General features: G+C 44.3%; 1 protein-coding gene and 1 non-coding gene across 2 annotated transcripts; both read right to left on the bottom strand.

Annotated features, from left to right (window-relative positions):
- Nucleotides 1-3,085: 3,085 nt before the first annotated feature.
- On the bottom strand, nucleotides 3,086-3,158 carry TRNAK-CUU. Its single transcript has one exon. It is a non-coding gene; the product is annotated as a tRNA-Lys (tRNA).
- Nucleotides 3,159-6,062: 2,904 nt separating this feature from the next.
- TNFRSF18 (tumor necrosis factor receptor superfamily, member 18) lies at nucleotides 6,063-10,496 on the bottom strand. Its single transcript, XM_009868680.1, has 6 exons — nucleotides 10,343-10,496; nucleotides 8,321-8,455; nucleotides 7,862-7,949; nucleotides 7,301-7,386; nucleotides 6,480-6,620; nucleotides 6,063-6,214 (listed from the first exon to the last, which is right to left on the bottom strand). Exons 1-6 carry the CDS (start codon nucleotides 10,494-10,496, stop codon nucleotides 6,063-6,065), a joined length of 756 nt encoding a protein of 251 aa, XP_009866982.1.
- Nucleotides 10,497-10,710: the final 214 nt, after the last annotated feature.

Below are 10,710 nucleotides of genomic sequence, written 5' to 3'. Positions count from 1 at the left end.
AAGTGCACCGTGTGCTAGGTGGCCTAATTAGGGTGACAGGAATAGGGAGAAAACCCGTCAGTTCACTGGAACCCCCAAGGAAATGCACTGAGCGAGATGGTATCGATGAGCCCATGGTAACCTGCAGATGCTTAAACACAGAAGTGAAGGCACAGAGAGTTTAATTTTAATAACGGCACCTCAATAACACTCCCAGCAGTCTCTCTCCTGCCTGACTTGGCCTCACCTTTCACTTTCTGCCTCATTTTGCCACATGAAAATCATGTCAGAGCCTTAGATCTTCTCTCATTGTGCTGAAGAAACGAGATGACTCAACTGTACCCTCTTCCTGTCTCACCGAAGAAACAAGGTCGAGAAATTATCTCAGTCCCTGAGACTTCATTTCATCAGCCTGCGTCTGTTCTCTACAGTCACCTCCAAAGTGCAGGATTCATTTTCTGTCTCCAGTTCCCTTGTCCAGCATCAAGACGTGGCACATAGAACTGCCTGCATATTTACTACACAGAGAAAACCTGACATAAACAGCGGGAAGAAAAGTCCATCCTGCCAGTGAAGCTGTGCAGAATTTTATGGAGTTCATAGTGAAAAGTATGGGAATTTTACTGCCCACACAGTTTGGTGGTTTTTTTTTTCTTTCTCCAGAAACCAAACATGCCTGATGATCAGACAGCACCAACCGGCGCGTAATGCCTCGAACACCACAAGAAAAATACTGATTTGCATTAGCTGAGGATCCGTTAAAGGTGACTAAGAGCTTGCCCTCACCATACTGAGGAATTGGTCGTTATGGATTCAGATGTCACCATCAGCACCTCCATGCTCACTGTAGGTCAACTGTTTAGCCCGTGGAGTCTCTAAAACGCACTCAAATTACAACTCAAACTTGCAAATAGTGAACAAAATGCAGACAAGAAAAGCCAGGAAAAAAAAGGGAAATGATAAATACAGCAACTGAGGTGCTTTCAGTGCAGCACGGTCCTTCGAAACCACCTGGCCTAAACATAACAGAAAGCCATCTGGCAGATCCTACTGTTGCTACAGCAGAAAGGAACTCAAACATATTCCAGCAAAGGGCAGTGGGAACAGCAAACCCTAGGAAAGAATGGAATTAATGTATGCAGGAGTGGGTAAGGCACCCAAACAATAGACTCCTTTGTCCAGGAAGTCAATGGCGAGGGAGAGTAAATGGCAAAGACACAGAAACTGCTGCCTCTCGGCTTTCAGGGGGAATTGTCTTTTGCAGCGTTGGCACGCAAAGCCCTGCCTGTGTAAACTTTAAGTAGAATAGAAGATCCAGCATCACTCTGTTGGGGCAATTCCTACTCGGCAGGTGAAAAACTCGAGTGTTTTTAAGACCGCTACATCCCTGCGTGTTTTACATATGGAGAGGTAAAGAAAAAACGTTTGCTGGTTGTACAGAACTGAAAATAACCCTCAAATCCCTGCTTAAGGCAGGGACTGTTCCTTTGATGGGAACGACAGAGCTTTTCATTCACCCCAGGAGTACGAGGTACGCCCCGGATACTCTTAGACTTGGCTGTGCCCACCTCAGGTCACAATGATGATAAACATTTGATAAAAGTTTTTTAAGGAGAACATCTAATAATCGTGGGGAATTCAGGCAGTACGATAATGGGGAAGGTCGGTGAACAGCACGACAGATATCACTGCGAATGTTCTTTCTCTTTCTGTGCGTTTTATTTGTTTCAAAAGAGAAGAAAGCAAAACCTAATCAAGGCAATTATGAAGGTTCACTGAGTCTGCCTGTCAGCACAAAAATCTTAGGAACGTTTAAAGAGGAAAAAGAACACTTACTCAGAAGAATGAGTTGGCCAAGAAAAATGTCTGTTACTCAGGTGCCCTCTGTTGGCATCTGCAAACCAGGGTTGTGTGAGCAGCTGTGCCAGTTCTTCTCTGGGGAGAAAAAAACACCACCACATCAGTCTTTTAATTTGCTTAACAGAGTATTTCAAAGAAGTGAAAATTATTATTTTACACTCAGCAAAACAAAGTGCCGAAGTGAAGACAGATTTCATTTCACAGGCACTTTATTTTGCTGGTATCCAAAAAACTCAACGAGAAACTGTTATGGAAACCAGTGTGCTACACGTAGAGAGAAAATTCATCTAAAGAGCATCAGCTGGAAACACAACCCGTAGTGTTTTTCTGAAGTAAGTGAATATATGCAAAAAGGGATTTTGTTTAATTCGTCCAGACTTGATGTAAATTCTGTCCTATCTGCCTCCTGTGTTACAGGATTTTGCTGGGATTTATTAGTACTCACCTCTCAAGGTGTTCACTATGTCAGGAAGAATGGCATTGCTCTGATCCTGAGGAGATCCAACTGCATTTCTTGAGCAGCCTTCACCTTTCCTAGGTCTGGCTTCTGGAGATGAACGCAAACCCGCTGCCAAGTCTTGGGAGAGGCTTAAACTTCCCCTTAGTTACAGTCACAAAATAGTTTTTGCTACACGCTGCAACACCCACCAAAGTCACAAGATGGCAAGATCACGCCGCCACCGCCAACAGTCCCGCTCCCGCAAGGGCAGGAGGACGCGTGGAGGGACAAGAAGAAGGTTTGGTGAACACGTTCCCAACAGAAAGGGAAGAAGCTGAAATACACTTTTTAAGCTTCGCCTATATGTACTGTAAGACTTCTTATGTCCTCATTTAAGCCATAATTCGATGTCATTTTTGGAGCCTGCCTATTCTCCTTTTTGTTAGCACTGTCAAGGAAGTTTTTATTGTTTTTCCATATATCTTATTTTAGCTATATACCCATGACAATAACATTAAATATCGTATTTCTAAATTTGCTTGATCACTTAGCCTCTAGACACTTCAGGATTTTTTTCAGGGAAATTTTATTTCCTCTTTTGAAATCATAGAATCCTAGAACGGCCTAGGCTGGACGGGACTTTAGAGATCATTTAATCCAACCTCCCTGTCATGGGCAGGGACACCTCTCAACTAGACCAGGCAAGACACAGGGACCGAGTGGGAATCGAACCCGCGACCTCGGTGTTGTTGTTGTCAGCACTGCTGCTCAAACCACTGAGCTAACTGGCCCCCTCAAAACTTTATTCGCCCAACGTGGGGCTCGAACCCACGACCCTGGGATTAAGAGTCCCATGCTCTACCGACTGAGCTAGCCGGGCAACTAGCATGAAGGCCCCAGCGACGAAATGAGATTCAAGAAAAAAATAATATGGCTACAGGCATTTAATGGGACGTAAGCCTTATTTAGCCTGCAGACCACATACAGAGTCCAAGCTGAAGCTGAAATCAGAACCCGAAAAGCCCCATAAAGTCTGGGATTTGATTCAACTGCGATCTGATTCAAACACTGCAATAATCGCACGCTGATAAAATAAAGCCGAATGGAAACTTAAATACGGTGTTTTCTTACAAGCTCCCTGTTCGGAGCCAATAGCTCTCATTTCCTTTGATGAAAGAACAGCTCTTTTACTGAAATTCTCCAGGGCTTAAATGATTCACACTTGGGGTTTTTCCCTCTGAATTGGAGCTTTAAGAAGTCAGGAAACCGGTTGCTTTTCCCATCAAGAAGCCGCCGTCAAGTCAGGTGGTTAGGTAAGCAGGAAGCGGGACTCTTCTTCAAGGTAGGCACACAGAAACCCAAAAGGCCACCGTGCAAATTTCCAGTGAATAATACGGCTCTGCTCGTCATGTTTCAATATTAACTGGCAGCAGTGTAGGTTACTACACACCCATAGCCCAGAAAGCCTCGCACACCTCGCCGGGATTCATTGCCAGAGGCACAGACTTCCACCAGACACTCAAATCTTTCAGTTCTCAAACTAGTAAGCTCATCGATTTTTTTTTAAAATTTATTTCCTCCCCCCCACAAATGCTGCTGCTTCTCTTGCCATTGTCAGGAATGGAAAAAAATTGCCAGCCACAGTTTCCTGCTCCTTTGGTAGCAGATAGTTGAGAAGCTGCTTTAGCCAGCAGCCAGGAAATGTTAAGCCACTTGCTTGAAAAGTGAAAAAAAGTGTAAGTGCACCAGTTTAAAATTCAGTGTCGGCAGGATTTGGCTTGGGGGCACACTGCTGAAATAGCCAGAGTTCTGTAAGAGAGGGGAAATTAATTGGCAAAGGAAAACTAAGGGCACTCAAAAACATTAGGACAACCTAAAGAAGAAACCCCTGCCTTCCCAGTTTTCTTAATTGTATCACATAGGCACTTCATGTCATTTTCAAGTTTATTTTACCTTAACAAAAGACCACAACCAGAAATGTTGTCGAAAACATTAAAAATTCCAATACAGAGCTGAGAATAAACACGGCCAACACAGAAGAAGCAGCAAGAAGTGTCTTTACCAGTCAGCATTCAGACCTCTGAGTATACAAAATCCCACAGTGAGGCAGCGACAGGCTTACACTTTAAAAACTTTAAAAACTTTTCCTATTTGATCCAATCCAATGCTCGCATCTTGCTTTTTTGAACTTTAACTAACAAAATCTGTCTCCTTCACTGACTTGAAATCAGTCACTGGAGTCAACAAGCGTCTAACAGGTATTGTTGTCCAGCCTCGCCAGGACCAAATCCTCCCCTTGGGGCTGTGACCAGAAAACCAAGGTAACGACCTGTCCCACTTCTTGGGATTCTCTGCCCAAGTGGCTTTTGCGACACACATCTGCGGAGGCAATAACCTCTGCTCCGCAGCAACTGTAATTTCACAGAGCCCTACTGAAAACAGCATGTCATTCAGCCTTGGAATAATCCCTTCTGAGTGTTCAGTAAGGTGATTAACAGAAATTTCATTATTCTGTTAGGATTTAATTTAGAAGCCCTGTAGTGTTTACATTATCTGTAAGAAATCCTGAGGAAGCTGATGTAATGCCTGTACTGAGAGTTGTTTATAACATTTCATGTGAAGACTGAGTCAAAACTCATTTTTGCCCAGAGTTTATTCGGTCATAAAAAAGTCTATTCCAAGCAGCTTTCACCAGAAATCCAAACCAGAAGGTGAATCTAAAAAATAATTCTATAAAAACGACATGTGAGTTTTTAACTAGTTGAAGCCACGGGCTAGAATCTCATTTGAAATCAGAGTACCTTCATAGAAAGCAACCAACTCCAGCTGAAATCCTGCCTCTTTAAATCCAGGCAAAACAATTAATTCTAGTCACATCAGAGCTCTACGAAACTAGAGGAGCACTCATCTAACAAAACACAACAAACCAAACACCTTTCAGCTGACGGTCACTGGAGTTATGCTGGTAAACACCTGCAGACTCTCTGGTTCTTTTTTTCCTGAAGTGGGGGAAAAAAGCATCAGGAACAAATGTTGGGCTTTTCTCTGTTTTCCACTGTTGTTTTCCTGCTCTATACACTAAGTGAGAAGAGAGCATTAATCTCCTTCTCTAGAAAAGCAAGATCCTCACTTGAGTCTTTCAGAAGTTTCCCTTTTGTGATCCAAGACTGCTGAGTTACTGAAGAGTATAACCAGCCTTCTCCGTACTTAGCAGCCTGCGGGAGCACCAGAGACACGAGCAGAAGATGCAAAGGGGAATAATGACAAGAAGGGTCCCTGGTCCCAAAGCAAGTTGAAAAGAGCATCAATTAAAAAAAACCCCAAACCCAAGCAACAAAACATCAAACAGCTCAGGAAACTTGCAATGAAGCAGTGCAGCTGACCTAAACGTCACAGAATCACCTAGAGTGGAAAAGATCTTTAAGATCGAGTTTAACCATCAACCTAACACTGACAGGTCCTCAACAAAACCACATCCCTGAGCGTGGTGTCTACCTGACTCTCATTTACTCCGCCACTGCCTTGGGGAACCTGTTCCAACGCCAGATCCCCCTGTCAGTAAAGACCGATTTAGCAGATTTTCCGTTACTAAATGCTAGGTTTGTGGAGAAGGAAAAAAGGGAAACTCCCCCCAAGCCCATTGCTTATTGCTCTGTACAGAATGATGCTTCGTGCACCCATTCCCTTTTTTTTTTTTTTTTGGTTCTTTTTTTGTGGGTTTTTTTTTTTGGAAAAGCTGCGGTCAGCTCCCCGTTCTCACAGCGCGTTGCAGTTTATCTGGTTTTCAGTGCAGACTCGGATGATGGGAATAGCAAGTTTTTTCTTCCAGTGTTTTCTCTCCGTGTTCTTCTTCTGGAAATTGGCAGCTGTCAATCTCTTCTCTGTGGTGGGATGGTTGTGGAGCCACGACCAGCCTAGAGAAGTTATGTTCCAGATCTGCAGTGAGAATAAGCAAAAGCACTGCACATACAAGAGGTCTTCATACCCAGCAGTTAGCTGCCCATCACCTTCACCAACCCAGCCTCTCTCTGAGGGAAGGGCAATGACACAGGTGATACATCGCATCTTCATGAAACCAAGCAACCCACTCAAAAATCACAGAATAAATCCATATTTACTCTATTTAATCAGCTTAATTTATTCCGTTCTGACTCCAGTCGCCGCTGAAAATCCCCCTGGAAGGCCACAAAAGCGCACTTACCATCGGCTGCGTGGTATTTCCCTTTCTTCAGTGACCATATGCAGAAATGCAAGAAGAAGGTCAGCAAGATGAGAACAAATAGAGCCACCGCGGTGAGGAAGGCCAGGATGGTGGTGTATAGAGAGTTGTTTGTAATGGGAGCTGCAATTAAAAAAAGATTTAGAAATTGTGTGCCCAGTTAAAGGAAAGGCAGTTCTACCAAGGAAATTTAATCTCTCCTTTCTGTGGAAAATAACTTTCACGGATAAAAACACAGTGTGGGTATTAACAACAAAATTGAGATGCGCCAAATTGAGGGTGCAATAGATCACTGTCTCTGGAAAGAAGCATTCATGCCAAAATCCCCTCTCTCTTGTAGCTGTCGCTTGTTCTATGTACTCCGTTTTGGTTTTTTGCTTTTTGGGGGATGTGGCTTCAATGTTTCCCTGAACAGTACTACAGCAAGCCAAATTTCCCCACTTGTGTCTGCTTCATGGAAGTTAAAAGCAGCCCCTTTTTGCACTTTGTCTCAGCAGAATTAACAGTTTCTCTGAATGAAGGGTCCAGACCTGAAAGGCACCGATCCATTGGAGGAACAAACAAGTATGGCTCTATCAAGGGCAATTGTCAGGATTTGCTCCACTGACAAGGCTTTAATGGTGGAATCTTTACCCAGGTCAGCAATTCTACCTACATTAATATTTCAAGAAACACAACAGGAATTTTCAAAGCAAATTTTCAGGACAGCACGCTCTGGCTGATAACTGTGCAGCAAGTCACCAGCTGAAGAAGTGTAGAGAAAAAGTATAGGCTCAGAGAAAGAAACCATTGTAAGAAGATACCTTGCTCCAAATCTTTAGGGGAACCACACATGACATTGTGCGTGCTGTTGCCTTGCTTGATTGTTAGAAACCCCAAACTTTCACAGCTGAAAAAAACAAACGAGAGTCATGTTTAGTATGTTCCTGCTTTTCCCTTCATTCCTCTCCAGCCTCAGCTTCCTTTCTTCCTTCCCTCCACTCTTTGCACAACTTGTTTTCTTTTTTTCCCTTTTACAGCAGCGCAGGTACAGTTACCGCTGTTCCCCAACATCACAAGTGCTTATGTGCACATTTTTTTTTAGTCTCTTTGTTTCAAATGATGTCCATGTTTGGAACAATTTTCCATCAGTTTGAACTGAATTTGAGAACAAGTTGACTCCACAGCAGTCTTAAATTCTTTGAGACTCACTCTTTATAAAGCCAAAGGAGAGAGAAATATATTGCTAAATTAGAAAAACCTCTCCTTTAATCTCATTGGTGATCTCATCTTTGATTCAGTTTTATTTTCCAATTTAAGTATTAATCATTTGGCAATTTCATCAAGCATATTTCCACAGAAGGAAAGCATTGATAAATACATACTCAGTCCACTTACGACACCAGCCATTCTTAATGTTAGAGTAGGTTCCTGTATCACAAGGTTTACATTTAAATGTGAAGTCTGAAACGCCTACAAGAAAAGGGAACATGAATCATTAGTGGTTGGTGCCTTTCCTGGAAGATGGGGATACGACCGACTAGAGCACACCATGTTCCCTCAGCCCCCTGGAGAAACACGTAAGCAGTTCTTGCCGCCTTTGCATTTTGGGAAAGTTGAAAGGCAACACACAGAACAAAACAGTCTTGAAGCGACAGCTCCAGCAGCTTGGAAGAAAAATAAAACTGAAATGCTGAGCATGAAAGTGCAAGGCTCAGGGAAGCAAGGGTGTCAGCCACAGAGGCCACATTATAAATGCCACTTCTCTTTGCATCATGAGCCTTCCCAAAAGTTGTAAGTGGAGGAAGCTGTCTGCTGCTCAGCCAGCTACTTATATTTTTTACCAATCTTATGCAGCTCCTCGCCTTCTGCGCATTCAGGCAGTTTTTGGCAGTAGAGACATGAAGTATCAATACAGCTGAATCCCTGACGGCATTTGCATTCATGGTCCTGAATATTTTGACACGTGTTGCTGTTTCCTGTCAAAAAGAAAAAAGTTAGAGTTGCCTTTGTCACAGAGGCCAGAAATTAATTTAACCGTTGGTCTTGCTAGCTGACACAGGTGAAATAGTTCCTTGCTGTGCTGTGGTGGGAAAAAAAATGCATGTCAGAAAGTTCTCACTCCCATGTACACTGGATAAAATTCCGACTACTCAAATTCAGGATCACTCAGATTTTTACACTGTGGTTTTCTGCATGACTTACCACCGTAACCCTCCCCTCTCAGCTGGAATACCAGCCTAGGTCGTGGCAGACAGAAGTGAGGCAGCAGGTTTGCTTTACTGCTTTGTTCAGATTTAGATTCTGTGAGGTGAGGAGGGCACTGCCAGTGCCCCAGGGAAACCCTGCACATTAAGTAGCCACCTCATCAGCTCCCAGGACACGGCCAGAGCTCTTCTCAGTTAGGCTCAGCCATGTCAGAGCAGGGAGGCCCAGACGATCCTTGACCAGTGAAGCCAGAGCTCCTTTTCCATGCCTTTCCCAACACCAGCTGCTCCTGGGTTCACGAGAGCAAAGGATCATATCTACTGATTCCATGAACAAGCAGTCCTTCAGCAGCTGGAGATCAGTTAGAGGGAAAGTACTGTTCAACCAGGAAGCTGTATAACCTTAAAGAAAAAAAAATATAGAGAAAGTACTGCTAGCTAGTTTAATAGCGTGTTTAAAACCACAGAGTGGATATCAAAGACCAAGCAAAGATTATCTCCTGAGGTTGGTGATGGAATGTATGGGGTGACCAGGCTGCCACCCACATCTTCCTCTGCCCACTTGCTTTCTCTTACTGGCCTTCAAAACTTGATGCCACCAAGCAACGACTCTCCTGCCTCATGCTGAATGACTTTATCTCAGTGGGCAGGATGACACCTCAGGGTCTCCCCACTACCGAGCACTCTATAGCTCTTCACCTATTTATTGCTCATTCTCACAAATCCCACGGTGTCCACTCACTCCTTTCACAGGGAACGCAGTCGCTGGCTGAGGCAGATATATTCAAGCTCCTAAAAAGTGGGAGGCCAATTCCTACCTAGGCAGGTAACTTCTCAGCTCATCCTGTTGCTAACCTGCAGGACAGCAGCACTACCATCCTAGCTAAACAAGGCTTCCAGCACCTCTGTTTTGGGACAGGTGCATTTCTTGCTGTAGGTCATACGAACATTTCTGGTCTGGCTACCATTAAGGACAGCATTAAATTAGGAAGAACAGTATGGTTGTTCCTGGGACCATGGAAAAGGCCACTAGAATCACCCGTCCTTCAGCCTAAGAGGCACAGAAATGTCGCCCAGTAAGTCCTGCAGCTAGCCTGTTCCATTTCTAGTGCCTTCGTTTGGCTTGAAATTACAGGCAAGTGAGAATCCACCACCAACTCGCCACCATCCTAAGATCAGGCAACAACACAGGTTAGAACAGGCTGTTGAAAACAACGATCAGCTGAGACCTTCTGGGACAAGCACAGGTCAGCAGAACAGAGGGATTGGAGTAGGATGCCTTACAGAGAGCATCACTCCCTGCATGCCCCCCAAAATCTGAACAGCACGGACAAAATTTGAAATCATGTTTCAATGGAGCAAGGGCTCAGAATCCGTGTTAAGTGAATACTTCCCCTCCTCACGAGGAAGATCAACCCACAACTTAGCTTTCCCTTTCCCACTACAGAGTAACAAGTACAAGCACAGAAACAAATCCGAAACACAAGTCCACTCTGAAATTTATAGCTAAGGCACACTGTAAATTAGGAGGGAAGCCCTTGCCCTTTTGCTTTGCACACACAGCTACTCAAGATCCATTTACATACAAGCACACGCCTGCTCCCCTGGTTGACACAAAACAATATTGAGAAGCAGAACCCTGACACATCATTCCCTTACCTGTGCTTGGGATGCATTTGGGGCAGCATTTCTCCTTGCCTTCACTGGTTAATCTCAGCTCACCCTGGCACGGGGTTGCCAGAGTTTGCTGTGCCCACAGGCACACCACCAGCAGCAGCCGAGCTCGAACCTTGAGGTGACTGATTTCACTCATCTGTTCAGCTACACTACCCCAAAAGCACACACTAGGGTGGGCTCATACCAGGGCTTTCCTGCAGAAGGGTGCCACTGTGAGAAGGCACCCTGCTTTTTGTAGCTGCACTCTTCCTGTTTCTTTGGGGGCGGGGAAGAGATTTTATTTTATGTCACCAAATACTTCAAAAACGCAGGGCTACGCAATCACGCAGCAGTGATTCCATGAAGAGAGC

This window comes from Apaloderma vittatum, unplaced genomic scaffold (assembly GCF_000703405.1).
Source record: "Apaloderma vittatum isolate BGI_N311 unplaced genomic scaffold, ASM70340v1 scaffold7484, whole genome shotgun sequence".
Taxonomy (NCBI): domain Eukaryota; kingdom Metazoa; phylum Chordata; class Aves; order Trogoniformes; family Trogonidae; genus Apaloderma; species Apaloderma vittatum.
This window is presented reverse-complemented; position numbering and strand designations above follow the sequence as displayed.